The sequence below is a fragment of the Globicephala melas genome, chromosome 1 (assembly GCF_963455315.2).
Source record: "Globicephala melas chromosome 1, mGloMel1.2, whole genome shotgun sequence".
Taxonomy (NCBI): domain Eukaryota; kingdom Metazoa; phylum Chordata; class Mammalia; order Artiodactyla; family Delphinidae; genus Globicephala; species Globicephala melas.
Genome location: NC_083314.1, coordinates 111,844,124 through 111,867,314, shown reverse-complemented (window position 1 = coordinate 111,867,314; position 23,191 = coordinate 111,844,124). Strand labels below are relative to the sequence as shown.

Below are 23,191 nucleotides of genomic sequence, written 5' to 3'. Positions count from 1 at the left end.
TATTTAATTTTATGTATATTTTACCAGAATTAAAAAAATAAAAAATATAAGGCCATATTAAAATTTGGTTATTAGATTTATCTTTTATTTCCAAGTTTATGATCCCTTGGAAACTCTAAGTGGAGATTCCATTACCTGGAAGTACGATGGCATTTCTCTACACCACTGTTTCCCAAAATTCTTCATATCATGACACACTGAAAACAGTAATAATTGGAGCACTGGGGTAAAAGGAAGTGGCTGCTTATAACTGGAGATGACTAGCCTGGGGCCCTTGCTCACCCCAGTCTCCATTTGGTTGTCCTAAGGACTGAAGGATTCAGTATCCTAGCACACTTGTAACCCATTCTCTGCACCACAAAACACGAACTGATTAATTAAAAATATTAGAAACCTATTCTTTAATGAATAGGCAGCTCAGATGTGAGCTTCTCAAGGAAAATTTTTGTTGACCTCCTACTCTCTGTTAGGGACTTTCCTAGGAAACTTCCACAGAATTCTGCTCTTATCATAATGTACTATAAATATCCTATAACTTGACTGTGGACAGGAAATGTCTTATAATTCCCCCCAGAACTGGACACAAAGCTGTTGTTCAATATGTGTGTGCTGAATGGACAGAACTGTTCACTTAACGGAATTAAATGACTCTTTTTTCATCGTGTAACTTTAAAAATATTTCAAGTTCCTTTCACATACTTTGTAGATTATGCTTAGTTCCAGTCTAGGGTAAACAAAAAGAAAATGTAACTCAAAGCTGCCTAACATTATTAAAATCAAATTCTAAAAGCATTAATTTGTGATGCTAGTTTGGCATTTTATTTATGATCTCTAGTGTTCATAGGAAAACATTTGTTTTTCATGGTGAATAAATATGGTAAATTAACTACAAATTGTGGTAAATTTTCAATGTCTTATAAAGTAATCATAAGCATCTTTGGCAACACATACATTCATACACAAGAAAATATATGCTACTTAGAATTTATCAAGGGCATGAAGTATGAAAGGATTAAAAAAGGTTAAAACTTGAAATTTCCTTGAATTTCACCTTTAGCATTTTTACTTTTTAAAGTAACATCATACAAAAATGCTGACCTTCAAACATTTGCGGAAAAGTAACAATAGAAGAAAAATCAAAGAACAAGTTATATAACTTTTATATAGCAAGCTTATATATATATATATATATATATATATATATATATATATATATATTTTTTTTTTTTTGGCGGTACGCAGGCCTCTCACTGTTGTGGCCTCTCCCGTTGCGGAGCACACGCTCCGGATACACAAGTTCAGCGGCCATGGCTCACGGACCCAGCCGCTCCGTGGCATGTGGGATCTTCCCGGACCGGGGCACAAACCCGTGTCCCATGCATCGGCAGGCGGACTCTCAACCACTGGGCCACCAGGGAAGCCCAAGGTTATATTTTTGATACCAAGTTGGTAGGGCTCTTTTCTATATGCATTAGAGAAGCCTTATTTGTATAGACAATCTAACTCTAGGCACTATTCCATTAGGATCATATTATATTAGCCCAAATAATTTATGGAAATGGAATTATTTCCATTGGAAATATTGGAATACCTTTATGGTATTGGAACATAATAATGGGAATATACGGACACCTTTAGAAAAATATGAAAATGATGCACAAAACTGAATTTGCCCCTTGGGAATTCACATCTATTTCCATATTACTCATTACTGCTAGTTTTCCTAAACGTTCTCATAGTGTCCTCTGGGTGGGAACTAGAAATATCTAACTACTTCAGCTCTATAACTAATTTACCTTATTTGTAACAGGATTTTTGAATATGCTAATTTCCCTCTCATTTAAAAATAAGTGATTTTAAATTTATTATTCTTAAAATAAATTTCAGCTTTGTAGTTAGCTAATTTTTTGCAATTAAAAAATATATTTTAAGCATTAGCAAGATTATTATTTATACCTATCTTAATTTTAAATTCTGTACAATTCATATATTTTCCTAATACTTTGGGACAATGTACTCCCTTCATTGTTGAAAGATTTCCCTTATAATTTACTTTTGGAATATAATGATTTTTTACCACCTGACCAATCTCTTGTTATAAAATTTTAGTAAGGCTTATAATGAGGTTTTCCCATATAGAAAAAGGCCAAAACCTTTACTTTGTGGTGATAACTTTGCTGTAAGTCTAACTATGTTGCTATAAAATGGATCAGATTAACAGCAAGACAAAAAAATTGGTCTATGCTGTTTTCTACCAGATAGATTCCTAGATAAGTTAATTTATAACACCAAACGAAGGCAACACATGTGAGTTACATAAATTTTCTAAAGAATTTTTTAAAAGTGTTGTATTTGTTAACTTTTACTGCCACCATCATACCATCACCATCACAACAAATCTGTAAACCTGGTCCAAGTCAGAAATATTCTACTACTTTCCAATACTGAGCACTTAATATATTTCTGTTGGTGATGACATCCATGGCTCTGAAGAAACATGACAGTAAGAAAACCTTGAAATAGCTAATTATTTAAACTAAGTCACACTAAATATCAAATTTTCATACAGCATGGTATTGTTAAATTAAACAAGGAGGCCATCACACTGAGGTGGTTCTAGGGCATTAGCAGCCTATGCAACCAAACCCAAACCTAAGCCTATAAATGCTTCAAAGTTAAGAAATAAAAACTAAAATAAACAATCACAAACAGCCAACTAGGCTTAAGGCAACCACTTAAGCTATAGCCAATCAAAAAATTTCCTTGCTTTGTTTCTGCATCTTCTCCATATGTTTTGTTCCTAATTCCTGTTGGTGGGGCGCTCCTAACCACTTCTAGTTTGGTGTTACCCAATTTGAATTGATTTTTGCTCAAACTATTAAAAATGTTCATATACCTCAGTTTATCTCTTAAGGTACAGTGAAAAGAGCTTAAGTTATAAAATCAAATGTGTATGCAGGTCCAATTCTGGTTCTGTGACTTAAAGGCAGCAAGTCATTCTCTTTGAGCTTCAGTTTACTGTCTGAACAAGAAATATTCCCTACCTTCCAGAGTTGCTAAATGGAGTTTAAAAAAAAAAAAAGACAAAAACATGCAAAACGCCTGGATTCTTTAGATGCTCAGTAAGTAAGAATAGTGAATATTATAATATTTTCTTTCATACTATTGGTTATGTTTAAGGTGTGCACCCATTTTCATAGAGCTTTAGGTAGCCCTGATAGCCTATTTAGGGCTATCATTCATTGTTCCTCTGTTACTAGAAGAGCCACTTCAAAATTTCTCAAGCTTTCAAATTCAAATGACCTTAGAGCAGTGTTTTCAACCCTTATTGTATACTTGGATTACCTGAGAAGATTTTGAAACTTACTGATCCCTGGAACCCATCCCAGTCCAAGTAAATCAGGATAGTTGGGTTGAGATCTAGGCATCAGTATTTTAATTAATATTACTACTTTTAAAGCTACCCAAGTGATTGTAAAGGGCAGCCAGGGGTGCCTTGGACTATACTCAACTATTAATGAGGCAAAAATTACAAAACAATCAAACAGTAGAGGTTTTTGCTCAAGAGACTAACCAAATTAATTCTAAAAGGTAAACCAGGTAAACACTGACCAGAGCAAGACAAATGCTGCAATACTCTTTTTCTTCTCATATGAAGTATTGCTTGCAGCCATACATTCTTATTTTTGAAATCCTCTTTTATTTAAAGCAAAACTTTAGAAAAAAACTGAAAAAACTTTGAATATTAAGTAGCAATATGATGAAAATGATCTAATGCTAGGTGAAAAAAAGGAAAAATTCTGACTGCTGAACTAATTCAGATCTGAGGAGTAACTATTTTATAGGTCTTCTGAAGCCTTGCTCTTAAATAAAATGTAGGAATTTAAAAATAAGTAAGTATGGCTATAACATGATAAAAGCTAGGTATTATTTAGAGATCTTAAATGAAAACCTATTATGATATGTTCAAGTATATGTGAACCACTCTTTAAACATTAATTATATCCAGTGTAATTTCTTAAAGTCAACTTTACTCCTTTCACATACATCTGGGTAGAGGAAAAATATCAACACATCATGCAGAAGCTATTTTTTTTTAGCAAAATTTAGTCAGTTAATTCTCAGGGAAAATGTTTCCATCTAAAACTACGTCTAGTGACCTGCTGATGTTTTAAATTTTAATTCATTATTTATCAAGGTCATTCCTGTATTTTGTGATTTATCTATCTATCTATCTATCTATCTATCTATCTATTTATTTATTTTCTGCGGTACACGGGCCTCTCACTGCTGTGGCCTCTCCCGTTGCGGAGCACAGGCTCCGGACACACAGGCTCAGCGGCCATGGCTCACAGGCCCAGCCGCTCCGCGGCATGTGGGATCCTCCCAGACCGGGGCACGAACCCGTGTCCCCTGCATCGGCAGGCGGACCCCCAACCACTGCGCCACCAGGGAAGCCCTGTGATTTTTATTTTTTAAAGTGCCTATAGCGATAGAAACAAAAAGCTACAATTACACATGGACAAATAACCAGGGTACTAAATAGTTTGTAATCTTACAGTAAGCTTTTGTCAAGATTTTAGTTTGTCACCTTAAGTGTATAAAGCAAATAGTGTATTTATTAACATTTTCATACACACACTGACTGATGGCATTCTTACATAGGAACGATGAATGAATATGGAGGAATAGGGAAATAAGTTGGGTTTTACAATTTTAGCAAACCAAGCTGGTAAATAATGCTCTAATATTATACCCCTGAGATTAAACTATTCATTTTTAGGTACTTTCTACCAAACTCTGAAAAAATATAAAACAACTGTGCCTAAAGAAGATCCTTAAGTTTAAAACTTATTCTACTACACTATTAAATTGCTATTCTTCTTTGAATCTCATGTCTGACTTGAGATTGAGAAAACTAGAAACAAGCAAGGTAATATCTACATTAATTTAAATTAGGCTCTAAAGAAGGTAGGAGTACACTGGGGGAATATTTCCATAAAGATACAATTACTGTTCCACTAAAAAGCTCAATGAAAATGTACAAAAATAAATAAAATAAAAATGTTTCTCTGACATCACCACAATCTAAATTAGACCATTTCAACTATGAAATTTGAGAAAAAAAAAAAGAACGAGGCTTCTTTCAATACTGTGATAAGAAGTAGAATTTGTATATATACCTAAAACAAAGAGAATTTCATCAGCAAGAGGTTAAGACTGTAACTATTAGACTTTCACCTGGAAACAAATACACCCACAGATACAGACACACACACATTCCTATACATACTTCAGCTACAAGTATGAATAATTCAGGGTATCATTTGGGAACAATGTATTCAATCCTACTAATACCTAGGGAATATCACACAATATAAACAAATAACTTGACACAATGCCACTATATTTCCTGAGGCCAAAATATCCAAAGAATGGTAAAAATGACCCTAAGCTTGACTATCTTAGTAAGCAGTTTTGAAAATAAAACAAATTAGCCCCTTGGTAACATGTGTAAGTAAAGAAAATGGTAAAAAAAATTCAGTGTATTTTTGCTCCTAAATGTTTGAAAATTATAACGTATATCCCTGTTAACTTGAAAAACTGAGATCCTGTTAAAATACAGTTCAATATCCAACCGTTCAATAGCCTCAAAAAATGTGCATGAAAGTGCCATATATGGCAGGAAAACCTGCTTTTCAAAAGAGAATTCAATTCTTTGTGTTAGTGTTCCCATTACCACTCCAATACTGAACACTTTGTCATAAAAAAAGGGGCAATTATTACTATCTTTAAGAAAGGTTACAAATATCTGAAATAAAAAAGAAGAGTTGGCTCAAATGATTTTATTCTATTAAAATTAATCACCTAATATATTTTAACTTTAAAAACAGATACAAAAAAAAGCCATAATAATCCCAAAGTTAAACAGTACACAAAAATTAAGAGCAACAATATGAAATTAGAACAAAAGAACTAGGCCATTCCACACATTTTTATTTTTTGTGCACTCTTTGACAAGTATACTATCTATTTTAGAATTGACTATGGTACCAGATAAAATTCATGGCCTGCTAAATTAAAACTTAACACTTATTTCTTCAAAAAGAAAACTGAAAAGGCAGTTTGGAGCTAAGCGTTGTATGCTATATTAAAAATTATCCTCTGTTGCTGTCCCTTTTCCCATCCACCGCCATCGCCTTAAGGGGCTACCTTGTAGTTAGATGGAAGTTCTTTGCAGACTTATGTTGGGGTTAGCAGTTTCTCAAATAAGAACACTGGAAAGCATCCTCACTCATCCCTTCCCCATTCCAATCCAGTCAGTCAAAAAATCCTGTAAGTTTTATTGCCTAAATCTATTTCAGATCTGTCCCTTCTCCATTTTTACTACCAGTGTGTTAGCTTAAGCCCCTGTATCTTGCCTCTGGAAACTGGCAATCGAAGTTCTTTTTCTGGCAACAGTATTCCCCTCTGCCCTGTCAACTATCATTCACAACACCAACAAAAGTTATTAAAATACAAATCTGATGTCAATTCACCATTTATAATCCTTATATTTTGTCCCCTGACTACAGGATAGGGTCCAAACTTCTTATCAAGGCACTCTGGACCTACTTAATTACCTATCGTTATCTCTCCTCATAATAAGCTATCTGATTTATTTTAGACAGCCATCTCTCTCATGATGACCCTGTATCTTTGCATTTACTTTTCCTTCTGCCAGAGACGACCTTCTCCTAATTATTTTCCAACTTATTATAAGCATCAACGTCTACATAAGCAAGTGGTAATATTTACCTGGCCTGTCAAATGGTTATACCCTTCCTTTTACGTGCTTTCATACCACATATTTTGTTTACAGCACACATCTCACTGAATCTTTGAAAGAATCAATGCATCTGGAAAAATAATAAAAGGAAACAGTACAGAAGGGTATAAAAGAAGAAGTAAAAATTTTCCTTTGCCTCCTATCTCATTCAATAACTTTTAAACTGTTTTTAGTTCTTCTACTGGTCACTTCCATAGTGATTAATATGGTTCTATCTATAGTCCTTGATTATGCCAACTTTAAGAGATTTACTGATTCCTTCCTCCTTCCAACTTTTATTTATTTTTTATTTCTAATTTTTTTAAGCAGCTATAACATTGGATATCATGCTTTAGCCCAACAGAATATCCTGCCAACTGCATTCTAGTAGTCCAATTTCCATGTCTATTTCTTCATCTCCTCCAGGACAGTGACTATTGTCTTATTTTGGCATTCTCAGAACCTATAGTAAGAAGTAATATTCAATATATAAACAGAAAGTTTATTTTGACTCTGAGGTAGGTATGTCTAGGAAATGCAGTTGTAAGACAGCCTGGAGATAGATTATGAATTACTTTAAGGATTTATTTCCCTTTTAAATATTACAATCTGCAAAGGTGACAATGTTTTAACATGCTTACATAGAAGCTGATCCTGATTTGTAAATACCTAAAAAAATTGACTACATTTAGTTTTCATATCAAAGACAGAGAAATGCCACATCTAGAAAATATAAAAAATAAATTTAAATAATATTTTCAGTCCACTGAATAAACTGCACAAAAGAAACTTTAAAACTTTTGTTACACAAATATATGACACAAATATATGACACAAAAATATGTTTATTGCTACTTGTTAGCTGTATGACTTTAGGCAAGATCTCCATGCCCCAGACTCAGCTATGAAATGGAGATGATAATGGTAGTTACCTCATAGAGCTGTTGTGAGGATTATACAAGTTAATTCATGTAAAGTCTTGGAACAGCACCTTTATATTATAAGAACTTAATGAATGTTAGTAGCTATTAAGTAAATATTTGTGTCATTATTTACTACTGTTGCTACTCAGGAGTCTTATTTAGTGATTCTCACCCTGAATTTGAACTGTTGCCAAACATTACTCAGATTTGTTTTTTTTTAAAGCTTCTTTCTGGACAATGTTTTTATATTATAATTAGAATAATCTGTTGAATTACACTTGTTTCCTTTGAAGAAATCAATTCATGTATTTGATGCTACCGACACTACAAAACTGAAGCTATTTTAAGCAAGTGTGAAATTTCTTTAGCAACTACAATTTCACGCAGTTAGCTTAACCTCCATTTCATCCTTCTATGTTTTAGACACAGTAGCATTCTGCTTTTGATAGGCTAAAGCTTAAAATTTGCCACTGTTTTGCATAATGCTGTTTAAGCTGACTTAAATTACTCTAAAGCTGGGTACAGAATTTCCATGTAAATTGAAAATAACAAAATGTTTCAATGCTCTTTTATCAGAAATAAGAAAAATTATGTGACTTACTTAAAATGTTTGGTTGGGCCTTCAATAAAGCCAAACTCATTAACATATTCTTCAAAAACACCAAGTAATGGAAGCCATTAAAGTCTGTGGTAAACTGAGGAGTAAAGATTTGGTAATTTTAAACAGAAACTAGTAATGGGACTGTGTTATTAAATTTGTTAAATATAAATGCAAAAGGGGCAGACCTTCAGAAAGCCTGTCTGGTGTTTTACATTTAACTCATTCATTTTCCTACTCTGTGAAGTAGGTATTACTGTTAAGATTTTCAAGATGAGAGGCAAAACAGTGTCGATGTTTAAAAACTTGGGGCTCTGGAGTCAGAGAGACTTGAGATGAAGCCAGGTTCTGGCACCAGTTTGCTGGGTAACGTCGGGCATATTACACCCTAGTTTCCTCTTCTGTTAAACAGGGGTAATAGTATTTACCTTATAGAACTGTTGTCAGGATTAAATAGATAACATAGGTAAACCACTTTAGTACATAACCAAGGTAAAATAAACACTTAAAGCTGAGCCAATGTAATTATTAAAACAAAACTGAAGATTTTTAAGGTAAATAAAATCCTTTTATCAAATACCTGAACTGTTGAGGTATTTTACAGAACCAGTAATGGTATAATTTGGTGATCTGCAGCTTAGGTTTCTACTGATATTCTGTGAATAAGACCAAGATGTTCCAAAATTCAAACAAAAGAAATCTCTTCTCAATCTGTAGAGTTTAAAAAAAAAGAATTCAGTTCTAAGTTTTTCTCTTCGAAATTTTCTTAAACCTTTGAAATCTGTTACTAAGTATTAGATTAAAAATTGAGCTCCACTTTATCAATGGTTTTGAATATTTTTTAGTAGCAAAACCTCTTCTCTTCAAATGCAATCTTTCATTTGGCATTTAAAAATGATCAAAATGCTACACATTTTTAAAGTACAAATTTGCAGTATTTTCCTTATTAAAAATGTGTCAGCCAAGGACTCAAAAAGTTGAAATCTAGGGTTATGTTTGACATAATTCTGTATTTTGCTGCACATAAGCAAGTAATTACAAATGGTCAAAGTCTTCGCACTACTAATTATTTTATCATAAGATATTTCTTCTTGATTCAACTGATCCAAGAGCTTGAAAGTGGAATAATAGAAAATTTTGTTCCAAATTTTTATTACTGGTACATCTAATAGTTCATGTTATATCTCTTATCTATTTTCTTTTACCCTATTTTTCCAATAGCAATAATTATTACACTATCCTCTGAGTTCTCCAAATTTGCTGTTTCTTTCTTGTTTTTTCTTCATCAGCAAATCAGATACTACTACTATTACTGTCATCACCACCAGCCCCAAGTATTTACCTGGTAATTATTATATGCCAGGCACTATTTTAAGCAGTGTATGTATATTAACTTATTTAATCCTCAAACCACCTTAGGATATAGGAACTATTATTACCTCCAATTTATAAATGAGGAAACAGGCACAGAGGGATAAGTAATTAGTCCAAGTTACCAGCTTGAGTAGCAGGGGATCTGAACCTAGGTAGTTTGGTTTCAGAGCCTGTGCTCTTAAGCACTACTCTAAACTCCCCCCTCCACCCCCCAATACAATCAAGACTGAATGAACAGCAAATTAAGTTGAAATAAGTTGCTTATTGGTTCATATATATAAGTAATTCGGCTAACTGGATTCTTTTCTCCCAAAAGGTACTCTGGTTCGGTAAGTAGCCAAACTTTCAGAATAGTAGTTCACAGATAAAGTAGGTGTGAACGCAAAAGAATAGAAAGTACTAAAAACCAATTAAATAAAAATAATCTGGAAGAAGAAAAAAGCATTGGGACTATAAGATATTAAAAAGAACAGGTACTAGCTAAGGAAATAGGGGCATGTTAACTAAGGAGAAATACAAAAATTCTACAGTAACAATGTCTGGAAGAAGCTGAAATCATTAAGATATGAAAAGTTAAATGAGACAGGAAAATAAAAGCACCTAGCTGACAATTAAGTTCAAATTCACAGAACTGGGAAGATTATAAAAATATGAGAAAAATAACCCATTTATTGAAATACTACATTTAATCTTATAACCCTTAGGAAATATAAGTTAAGAAATTCTTAACAGAATCAAAATGATTTGATTGATTGTTCTCACAGGAAAATCCCAGGAAACTCTTTTAACTGGATGGTCATGTACTCCTTGAAAAAGTATCTATTAATGTTTGTGATCAGACTGGGAATACTAAAAATTTGTGCTATTAACATCTCTTTTTTTAGATAGATTTGGGAAGCTTATGGTATCCTTATAAGTAAAATACAGAAATGAAAATTCTATATTTATAGTTAGATGAACAATTAGTGTTACTAACAGATGACTGAAATCATGAAGACAAACTTTCTTATTTTTTATATTTAGGATATATAAGTGAAATACATGATAAAGGTATTTAACAAGCATCTACAAAGTTCAAGTATATTTTCAACATAGTTAAAAAAAATGACCTTTTTTAACTTGTTCTTAGTAAAAACAGCCTTATTCAAGGACAAAAACTTATGAAATACTGTAAGCTAAAGGCTGGGGATTCAGAAACATAAAACATAGTTCCAGACTTCAAAGAGCATGAAACACTGGGAGAGAAAAAAAGCCAAACAACAGATACAATATAGTGGTGATAAGTGCAAATCAAGGGTATCCTCAGGTGCTTTGGGAATACAGAGGTGTAGCTAACATAACTTGGAAGGGCCAAGGGTAGTGAGTAAGGAGGAGAAATTGGGGAAGAGTTCCCAGAATAGGGGACACTTGAGCTAAATCTTTAAAATAGCTCAAGGAGAAGTGATTTACTCTAGAAATTGAGGGAAAAAAAAAATAGGCTGTTCTTTACCTAAGAGCTGCTTCATCCACTTGCTCCCTAGTGCAACTTCCCACATAGCTAGTGTGGCAGCTAAAGGTTCTTACATTATTCCATGATCCTAGCTAATAACTGGTTAGTGACCCAACTTGAGCTAGTAACAGTCCTTGTCTAAAATACTTCAAAATTGTAAATGGGGAAGAATTAGTCCTTTTCTGGTGGGAAAAGGAACTGGCTGTTATCAATACTATGTTTTCCCACCACAAGGAAAAAGTCAGTCAGTAGTGAAAAGAAGAATGGTCCCTCCCATTCCATCTTAAGATTCTATATATAAAAAGCTGAAGTCACTTATCCTACTTAGTAAATATTAATAGCACCAAGAATTAAATATTTTTTTCTTTCATTAGTTTACCTTTTTTTACTTTAAGCTACAAATTAGAACGCTCCTCATAATTCAGTCAACATCCTTACTAATGTTTGTAAACTGTACCTAGGTATGTATTTATGAGCAAAACTAGTTAAAACAGTAGTAAAATAGCTTACAAAAAAATCTCCTTCTAGGTAGTATTTGTGATGCTTACTTAGGTCCTTTATGATCAAAATGGGGGGTGGGGGGAGAGAAATAAGACCAAATAAAAATAATAAAGGAATATCTATTTGCAGAATAAGGGATTTTGAAGACATTTTCTGCATTTATTATGAATAAGGTTTTTTTTTTTTTTTAACAGCAAATTTTATGCTTCTGCCTATCAAAGGCTAAATTCAGCCTGTTGAATGAGTAAACATTCGAAAAATGATTAGCCTCATCCCTGGACAGACCTATAAAGCATGCAACTAAGCAAGAACTAAAATGAGTATTCAGGTAACATTTCTTTATTATAAATTGCCAAAACATTCCTGCATATAAACTACAATTTTTCTCTTCTAAAGAATTTATATTCCCAATGACTTACACACACACGGCCATGTTTAAGTATTTTTAATATTTTTGATATAAGGCACTAGTCTACATACTGCATATTTTTACTTTTATTAAAGTAGGACTAAATTAAACTATAATTTCAAAATTAAGCCTTAAGCCAGAGTTGAATGAGACAGAAAAACTATTATATATATTGTTACCTATAATTATGTACCAATAATCCAGAGAGCAATACTGTACAGATTAAATCAAGTACCACTTCTATACGTGAATGCATTTTGCATCTAAATGGAGGCTTGCCTGACATGCCTTACTTTTCTATTTCCAGTACTATTTTAAGTGTTCTAGTTCCACTAGGCTTATTTAAAAAAAAAACCATTCATTTATTTTGTACAACACTGTGCTAGCAAATGCTTAATGAGAAGTACATCTTAACAGATTATGGGCAAGGACTTAAGAAAAAAACAATGGGTACAGTATAAAAGGTACATTAGGATACAGGCTCACTTGCACTGAGATATAATAATTATTTCAGTTTGTAATTAGTTAGGCATATATTAAATGATGGACTACTTGCCTACTATTATTGCTGAAGAAGCAATACATAGCTCAGTTAATAATGAAAACTGAACAGGAATATAATGAATTTGCGAAGTGTGTGACTGAAGAAGTTTGGTTCCACTAAAGTTATACCACAGGGACTTCCCTGGCGATCCAGTGGTTAAGACTCCGTGCTTCCACTGCAGAGGGCTCGGGTTCCATCCCTGGTTGGGGAACTAAGATCCCTCATGCTACACGGCATGGCAAAAAAACAAAAAAATTATACCATAAAACTGGTAATACTATAAAGAATTACTAAAGGGGCAATTAGTAAAAGCTTTTATATGCACTTGGTTTACAGTTTAGGCACATCTGGTATCAGTCAAAGGGCAGACTTTCTCAACTTACCCTTAATTACAAAGCGGGTGTGTGATAATTTATTATAAAACACCCTTTGTTATTCAATCCTTGTAAGTTTGGTGTCTCACAAATAATCATTGTTAGTTGAGTAGTCGTACAGACCATAGAATAATAGCTTAAAGATGAGAGGATGAATCACACTTCAGCAATTTGTCCCATGTGAATATGTCATTGATAAAACGAAACAAGAAACAAGAGGGAAGGGTCCTACTAAACTAGTTAGGTCTAGGTCTTAAATCTATTTATTTAAAATCAAGTTTTAAAAACTTGTTTAGATTTTATTTACTTGCAATAAAGACTAACTTATATGTATGGAAATTTTCTAAACATTAAAATATATCATTGGTATATGTGAACCAAGAAAATGAAAAACATGGAAGACTTGGAAGCCATTTGTGGGACACAGGAATTTCAGGTTTACAACTGAGAAATCAAGTGTAAATTCTGGTTGAACACTAACATGGTGAAAGCTTGTCAGCTTGTTTTTCTTACAGAACTAGAAAACTGTACTCAGTGTTAGAAGTAAACCTTTACTACCTAATAATGAGAAGATACAATTACTGTTTGAAAGCTTTACAAACCATAATGCCTCAAACAGGATTCAGTAAGTACAACTGAAAGAGAATATTAAAAGGAAACAAAGCAGAGAGATGCTAATATTTTTTTTCTCAAACACAAGGACCTCATTAATTCAGCTTTATTTGGATGATATAAATGACCTTTTCAGTCTACTTTATAAATTAAAGAAGTCTAAGGGTTTAATGAAAAGATTTAAAAATTGAGCAAGTTTACTATTATTCTGAACAGTGGGTAAAACAGTAGCAGATTTTATTGGACTGTTAGAACTACCTATTCCTGGCTGTGCTCAGGTGTTAAAGGTGAGATTAGGTATCAGGAAACATTAGTTATAGATGTGCAAATTGTTAACAGACCATATTCTTTGTTAACCAGATTAAAAGTTATAATTTAGGGCTTCCCTGGTGGCGCAGTGGTTGGGAATCCGCCTGCCAACACAGGGGACACAGGTTCGAGCCCTGGTCCGGGAGGATCCCACATGCCGCAGAGCAACTAAGCCCGTGCACCACTGATACTGAGTCTGCACTCTAGAGCCTGTGGGCCACAACTACTGAGCCCGCGTGCCACAACTGCTGAAGCCCGTGCGCCTAGAACCTGTGCTCTGCAGTGGGAGAGGTCACCGCAATGGGAGGCCTGCGCACCGCGGTGAGGAGTGGCCCCCACTCGCCACAATTGGAGGGCCCGCGTGTAGCAGCAAAGACCCAACGCAGCCAAAAATAAATAAATTAAATAAATTTATTAAAAAAAAGGAAGTTATAATTTATTGTTGACAATTATGTGCCAGAGAATAAGTGCTTTATTTTCATCTCAAATTTCACTATAAGACTGGGTTCTTATTACAAATGAATAAAAGCATCTAATTAATTATTCTTTGGCTTTATGCGGCCGGAAGTTAGGAAGACTGGATAGATTTACAATCTAGGCATGCTATAGTAATTCTGCTTCCCTTCTGTTGGACAACCATGGTAGGATGGTATTATCAATCTGTAACCATACTTTTCCTCCCTATTTGCTTTGATTGATCTAATGGGTCTGCAAGAAATCAGTTGAGTTTCTAAAACTACAAAATGTAAAAGTTAAAGACTTCTTTATATTTAAGTTGATTAAGCAATTTAACATTTTACCTTATCTAAACTAAACCATATAATGGAAGAGAGATACTATAAAACAATACCTTTTTGGTTTCAAATTGTGCTTCTTCCTGACAGCATCCTCTACAGTCAGGATCCAGTTGAAGAAGGTTGAACTGTCCAAGCAGATCACAGGAGCTGCAGAGCAAGTTGCTGGAGAAGCCTAACTCTCTGCAAGACTCTGATGAAAACTCTGCCCCAAACGCAGAGACCTGAAAACAAAAAATGAGGGAAAAAACCCCCTTAACTTCATGTTTACATCACAAAGCTTCCAAAAAAGGAGAAACTAGGATTGTCAAAATCTAATACATTAAAGACAGTTAGTGAAATGCCTCATTTGGAGACAAATTCTTAATTATTTTTATACTTTATAACTTTATATGAGGCTTTGGTTCTTCCCACATCCTCAACAAATTTTTTTCTTAAAAATTTGTCATATTACAGCTTGGCTAAAACATGGATTAACAAAAAAGATCATATATTATTTCTTTATGATATATATATTACATATCTTTTGAAGAAAAATGAATTTCCATTTTATTTTAAGAACTTAGCACCTGTTCATATGATGTATGGAGTAACATTAACTTCTAGGTCCCTACTACACCCTACAAACTTATCTTCATTCACATCTAGCAGGGGAAGAGTACAGAAAGGGATGAAGTTGGGGAGAGCGGGAGCACATCAAAAATAAAACTTCGGGGTTTAGGTGCCAGTTCCACCACTTACAAGATGTGTGACTCTGGGCAAGATGACCTCCCTGAGTTTTAATTTCCTCACTGATAAAGCAAGAAGCATCCCACATAAAATAGAGTTCAGTAAAGATTAAATGAAATGACTTATGTAAAGTAACCAAACAGAATGACTCGCAAAAGCAGGCTTCCAAAACTATTCTCTTCCTTTATCCATTCTCCTCTCATGTCTCAGTGAGTGTGGTATACCTACATCTGTCTAAGGTCAATACCTGTACCTCTGCTTTAATTTCTGTCTTCTGCCATCTCCACAGGGATTTACTTTCATTGATAACTCATACCTTCAGTGTACCCAAGACCCATAGTTCTAACTGCTCTCCCCACATTCTGTTATTTCTGAATTGTTACTACAGTCTGGTTTCTGATCCCACCACACCACTCAGCTAAACATGCCAAAAATCACTAAATGCAATGGCATTCAAAACTTTTCTGCTCCAGCTGCTTCTTCCATGGCTTTCCCTCTCCTTCTTCTGCTATTTATCTCTTAAATGATGTTGTTTCCCATTTCTATTCTTGGCTCTCTCTTTGCTTTGCATACTTTCTATAGAGAATTGCATCTTTTCCATGGCTTCAAATACTCAGTTATTGAAAACTCCCAAGTCTTTTTAAGTGTCAAGTTTCCAAAGCCAACAGCCTACCTGAGATCTCATTTAGATGTTGCACAGGCACTGTAAATTCAAACTCTCCAACAGTGAAACATCTTTTCTCCTTAAATCTATTCCTTCCCATGTATTCAGTATCTTGGCAAAATGACACCATTTTCCCTGACCACCTAGTTGCCCCGGTCAGTTCATCCTAGACTCCACATTCTTCACCATTCTTACAATCAGTCAATTAACTTGTTTGTTAAAAAAACAAGTTTTGACAATTCCGTCTCTTAAAGAGCTCTCAAATCTTTTCCTGCCTCAGTGGATTAAATGGTCAGCTACTCATATCTCTCATTACGTCTCCAATTCCATTCTACTTTTCAGCTATAATGAATTCCTATAGTACCTGAGAATATAAAACCCCTACTCAAATGGACATTTGCTCATACTTTTCTACTCTAAGGCTCTTTTACACTTTTCCACCTTGTTAAATTCTACTTATTTCTAAGAACCCGATTGGTATATCAGTCTTCTTAGGAAGCCTTCTCTGAAAAAAATCAGATCCCAGTATTTAGCCATTGTTTTTTCTGAGAACGAAATTTATGCACAGCTGTAAAATAGCACCACTCATGACACTGTACTATGTAAATCTAGGATTGTCTGATTTCCCGGTAATATTGTGAACTCTTTCAAGGGCAAGCATTAAGTTATTTCTCTGTATTTCCAGCACTTGTGCTAATTTTCCTGTGTGTTAAGCAAATGAATTGGTCAAAACCACAGCCTCAAGTAGGGGGAATTTCAGATTGTTTGACTGTGACTGGTTGATCTTCTAGACCAAGGGCCTGCAAATTTTATGTAAAGGGCCCCGTAGTAATTATGTCAGTCTTGGGTGGCTATATAGTTTCTGTTGGAACTACTCAACTCAGCTACTGCAGCACAGAAGCAGTCACAGACAATAATAAATGAATGGGTGTCTGTGTTCCAGTAACACTTTATTTACAAAAACAAGGCTTGCTGGATTTGGCCCACCAGCTGACTAATCATGCAGATTAAAACCCAAAGGCATATCCCAATGTGAAAAACTTTAAGTACTGCTGGCATACTCTTCCAAAATGCTGATCCTCCCATTGACCTAACAGTAAGTCAACATCCTAATTTGATACCATATACATACATCTTTTACCTTATCTCAGTAAAAATGTGGACTGTATATCATAATATATCAAAATAGATCAAGTATCCCAGTCTAGTGGGAGGGACTTAAGACTCTTGCTACTATACTAGCACTTTGAGTAATTTATTTACTAGTAAAGTGATCTGCTTGATCAATTTCACAGGTTAATTTCTATTTTTTCCAAAGACGGCCACACCAATATATACACATCATCCCACGTGTGACTGGCAGTCCTCCACTGAGGAGTGGGGGTCTATGTTCCCTCCCCTTCAACCTGGGCAGGGGCTTGTGACTGTTCTGACCAACAGAGTGTAAAGGAAGGGATACTACATGATTTCTGAGGGTAGGCCATAAAAAAGGAAACAATTTCTGCTTGGCTAGTGCTTGCAGGTGCTGTTATCTGTTTCTCTATAATACTCGACTTTGGAATTTAGCCACCATGCTGTAAGGTAGCCTAAACTACAGAGAGAATGTAGAGAGGCCCATGTAGAGAGCACCTGAGGCCTCCAGCTGACAACCAGCATCAACTACTAGACATGTGAGTAAAAAGCCTTCACATTTTAGTCTTTCAGTCTCAGGTGGAGGTCTGAGACACCATGGAACACACAGCCATCCTGCTGTGCCCTGTCTGAATTGCTGACCCATAGAAATTTGAAAGCAAAATAAACAATGGTTTTACACCACTAAATTTTAGGGTGATTTGTTTTGTAGCCATGGTAACTAAAACAGGCAATAAAAATAAAATAACTTTGAAACTGTGAACTGCTTAACAAACATAAGAAATTGTTACCAAAGCTGTTTTACAAATCAAGAATCTCAAATGAATAATCATGGGATCATAATACTTGGTTTTATTCTGGCATTTACTGAGCACCTAGTGACAGGTAGCATGAACATGCAAAACATGTATTTGAGTCTGATGACATCTTGACTCAAATATCAGCACAGAGCAACCTTACTTCTTAATTTCTGAATAGGAATAATGACCACTTCACAAAGTTTTGGGGATTAAAGGAGAAAAAGTACAGAAAGCATCTTGTATCCTGCCCAGTACACAGTGAGTACTTAATAAATTTTAGAATTATTCCCACCTTCCACTGTGAAAGCACACTTAAAAACTACAAAACACTACTTATTTTTAAGTCATTATATTAGACGTGGGATAGAGATAAGCGTAGGGGAGATATAATGTATCTTTTAAATTTTTTTAAATAAATTTATTATTTATGTTTTTTTAATTTTTGGCTGTGTTGGGTCTTCGTTGCTGTGTGCCGGCTTTCTCTAGCTGCAGTGAGCGGGGGCTACTCTTTGTTGCGGTGCACAGGCTTCTCGTTGTGGCTTCTCTTGTTGCGGAGTATAGGCTCTAGGCATGCAGGCTTCAGTGGTTGTGGCTCACGGGCTCTAGAGCGCAGGCTCAGTAGTTGTGGAGCACAGGCTTAGTTGCTCCGCGGCATGTGGGATCTTCCCAGACCAGGGATCGAACCCGTGTCCCCTGCATTGGCAGGCGGACTCTTATCCACTGCGCCACCAGGAAAGCCCTAGAATGTATCTTGAGTTCCATGAGTGAACTACATTTTTCTCTTATATCATTGGTTTTGCAGACTTAAGGCGTTGAATCTAAGAACATCAGAACATATTTTTAAGCACTTCATAGGTAAGTACCAAATTCTAAATAATATAGAAGAGTTCAAAATTATAAATTATGCCCACCCACCTTTTTACTATCAGAAAGTAATGAACAGCATTTAAATGCGCACAGTAAGGCCAAATATTAAATTTTATTGTTGTTTTATTATTACTTTTGGCCACACCATGTGGCTTGTGGGATCTTAGTTCCCCGACCAGTGACTGCACCTGCGCCCTCAGCAGTGAAAGCTTGGAGTCCTAACCACTAGACCGCCAGGAAATTCTCCTAAATTTTAAAATAATTAGCCACCCTTCTAAGAAAGACATAGATTTTAAGGGCTGGGTGAGATAACCCTGATTGGGATAACCACTTAACAGTTTATGACTTCTCCAATTCAAAGTAGGATTGACAGGCTAAGAGAGTCCTTTGCATTAGTCACTGATTTATTTTTCTGATATTACTGAGTTCTTTATAAACATAAGGGTTGTTGGCTGGGAAGCTGTAATAACTATTATGTAACATCACCTTTTCAGGCAAAAGCCTGGTATAGCTATACATTTTATTACACTTATACATTCACATGATTATCTGTCTCTTAACCAGTCTTTACTCAGAAAACTCATAGGTTTCTCATGTAATAATTCTGAACGGATTTCAAATCTGAGACAAAATACATGGGTTTATAGACGAACCCCATGAAAACAATACCAGAAACATAGCCTTTATGGCAAGCCCTTACAAAGCACCAGATACTTTGCTAAACACTTTACATCATTATTCTATTTAATCTTATCCCCCTATGAAAGGAGTATTATCCTCATTTTATAGAGAAGGAAACAGAGGCTTAGGACAGTTGAGGTAATCTATCTTAAGACAATACAACGAACATTAGATGGCAGCATCAAGATTCTAATCCTGGCCTGCCCTCAAAACCCTTAACCGCTGTTATTAACTACCACCTTTCACAGAATCCATGATACACTATTATTGTATGTACCACTAAAAATAACAAAAATGCTGACACTTGTGCCACCCATTGAAATAAGACCAATCCAGATGTTAACTTGTGAAGAAAAGGGGGTAGGCGTAGGGGATGGGGTGTGGTGTCTCAGAATCAATAACACATAAAATCATTTTATACTGCTTCCAGTACAGTGCCTTTCTTTTTAAATTAATTAATTTGTTTATTTTTGGTTGCATTGGGTCTTTGTTGCTACACGCGGGCTTTCTCTAGTTGTGGTGAGTGGGGGCTACTCTTCGTCACAGTGCATAGGATTCTCATTGCGGTGGACTCTCTTGTGGTGGAGCATGGGCTCTAGGCCCATGGGCTTCAGTAGTTGTGGCTCGCGGGCTCTAGAGTGCAGGCTCAGCAGTTGTGGCGCACGGGCTTAGTTGCTCCGTGGTATGTAGGATCTTCCCGGACCAGGGATTGAACCTGTGTCCCCTGCACTGGCAGGTGGATTCTTAACCACTGGGCCACCAGGGAAATCCCTACAGTGTCTTTCTGAAAGAAGTAATATGTATGAGCTAAATGAAGAATTGAGTATCACTTAGTTCTGGGACACTCTAGAAAACAGCTCCCTTAGGCCATACAAAAATATTTTTTTCTAATGCTTAAGCATACTCAGAATGTATTTTTAATTAAATCATTTTATATCCTCCCCGTTGTCACCTCATTGGAATATTGATAACTATGTGTTGCTACTAACTTTTAATTAGAGCTATTCAGAGGCACAGACAGTAATAAAAGCTCAACCTGTCTAGTCTGAGGACTCAGAGGTGTGAATTAACAAAGTAGGAGCTAAGTCTTCTGCCAATACCAGTAGCTCAACCTCAGGGCACCAAGAAAGTCTTCCTTCATTCCCTTTTTATTCATTTGTCAGGTTCCAAAGCTTTGGCTTATTTTTATTACTGCCAGCTACTTATTCCACCTGGCCTTTCTTCCCCCTCAGGCTAACTGTGAAATGCAGTTTTTCTAATTTCTTAAGAGTTCTTCCAACAGTCCTCTCTACTTCTCTTTTCACTTTCAAGATTTTATTGCCTTCTTTTCTTAAAAACACTAGTCATTACAGAAGAAAGAGACAGGAGTAAGCTTTAGAGAAGTTAAAACAGTTCAACAAAAAGGTGAATTGCTCAGACCACCCTTTCTAAATATTTTCAGAGTCATTATGTATTTGTTGGAGTGGGTGGGGTTCATCACTGTTCTACATAACCTACTACAGATATCTTAATGACTTTGATAGCAAGGAACAAACACTAATGAACTAGAAGGCCTTTCAAACCTCTGAGGGATTTAAATGTACACGTGAGGCAAAATAAAACAATATATAAAAGAAAAGTGGCCCCTGTATTCTCTTTGGCTACACTCTGCATGGGAATGGAGGGATACAAACCACACACAGAGCTTTGGTGCAGTTGTGAATCTGTAATACAGCATTATGTATGACGACAGAACATGTAAGGGAGAGGGTATATAAGACTGCAAATCTGGAAATGGGATGTAAGTTAAGCCTTGCATTTTATCTAAACACCTTACTTTAGGTCTGGTGAGAGAACATGGTATGTGAGAGGTACTAAAATGACCCCAATTTTCCACCTCTACCATTTTGCTCTCCCAGTAGAGGTAAGTGCTGGGAATTAAGCCTGGAGAAACAAACAAGTATTAGGTCAAAGAGGTCCTGTTAAGGCACACTGAAGATAGACTTCAACTTAAAAGCAACTGAGAGCCATTGAGGAGTTTTAACAATGACCGACCTAAGTTTGAGAAAGATGACTTGGATGCACTGCAGAGACTGAATTAGGAAACGGGGGAAAATGAGATCAGGAGACCAGTTACAGAAGCTGTTGTGCCAATCCCAGGCAAAGATGGGGCCTGAATTTAGGTACTACCTGTGGAGGTAAAATTAAATGAACTGGCTTGGAGATTTTTAAGGGTTTAATGACTAACTGGGGTCAGAGAGTGAAAGGAAAAGAATTTAAAATGAATAATTTCCAGCTTGGGCAATTGGGAAGCTGGCAAAAACAACAGCTTAGATTCTGATAATTAAAGGGCGAACTAGGAGGCTGTTATTTCTAAGGAGAGAGAGGTTGATGGCCTAAATAAGGGATTAATAATAAGTGGATGAATCTGAGAGATATTTAGGAAGTAAAATCAACAAGACTTGGTAATTACCTGGATATGAGGTATGTAAGAAAAGGCAGGAGTTGAAGATGAGACCCAAGTTTCTGGCTTGAATTCTGTGGATGGTCACTTTGGTAGACTGTTTAATGGGCATAATAAATTCCTCCTACCTTGGTATGTACACTTCTTTGCAATGTGACTATGTCACTCTTCTCATGCTGAGATGGAGTCCATATCCCCACCCCTGAAATCCAGGCTGGTCTTGTGACTTGCTTTGACAAACACTGCGATGTGAAAGTGACGTATGTGATTTCTGAGGCTAGGCTTTAGGAGGCATTGCAGCTTTTGCTCTGTAGGAGTGCTGCCCTGAGACTGCCACGAAAAGAAGTTGGTTTGGCCTACTGGAGAATGAGATGTCACATGGATGGGAACCTAGCTGACAGACAGCACCACTAAGAATGAAGCCATCCTGTACCCTTCAGTTCAGCTGACCTACTGGCTCAGCACAGCTGCGTAAATGAGGCGAGAGGAAATCAACAGAGGAACTGCTCAGCAGACACACAGAATTACAAGAAATCGTTATTTTAAGCTTTGGGGGTGGTTACACAGCCACAGATAATGAAACAGTTAAAGAGAGTGAAATCAGGAGAAGGCAACTTGAAATGTTATTCTTTTTTGTCTTTTCAAGGTGGTGAACTCAAATTACCTAAGACTGACAATAAATTCTTGAGTACGAAGTTTAGAAAGGGGTCTTCCAGTAATTTCTAAGGCACCAAATGACTGAATAATGGAGTACTGTAAAGCTAATTAGAGAAGTAAAGAATCCACCTTTTAGGCAAGGTTACAAAAGGACAGGCAGGATCTTTAAACTCCTTGATGAAAGAAAAGCCCAGGTGTTTGTAGGGGCCTTCGGTATAGATCCTCACTCCTCCAAACCTTGGATAAATTAATTAAACCAGGTCTCTAGGAGAATACTTCTCAGCAGGTTCAATACAGAGAACTCCTGAAAAATTAGGCTGATAAAAGACACTTATAAAAACTCCAACCATAGTGTATATTAAACAGTTTTATTATTCACATAAACATGGACTAAAAACTTCTAAGGAGAAATTAACAAACAGTAAGTTATTTGTGAGTGAATAGGAAAATAAGTAGAATTTAGCCTTTCCCCATTGAAAGATAA

The 23,191-nt window shown here is 35.6% G+C and overlaps 1 protein-coding gene across 2 annotated transcripts in view; it reads right to left on the bottom strand.

Moving 5' to 3' along the window:
* SELENOF (selenoprotein F) overlaps window positions 1–23,191 on the bottom strand; it is a 38,171-nt gene that overhangs the window by 13,912 nt on the left and 1,068 nt on the right. For both annotated transcript variants that reach the window (XM_030866129.2, XM_060303208.1), the window contains one exon: window positions 14,792–14,959. In XM_030866129.2, coding sequence (XP_030721989.1) covers window positions 14,792–14,959 — 168 coding nt within the window. The remainder of the gene's footprint in view (window positions 1–14,791; window positions 14,960–23,191) is intronic.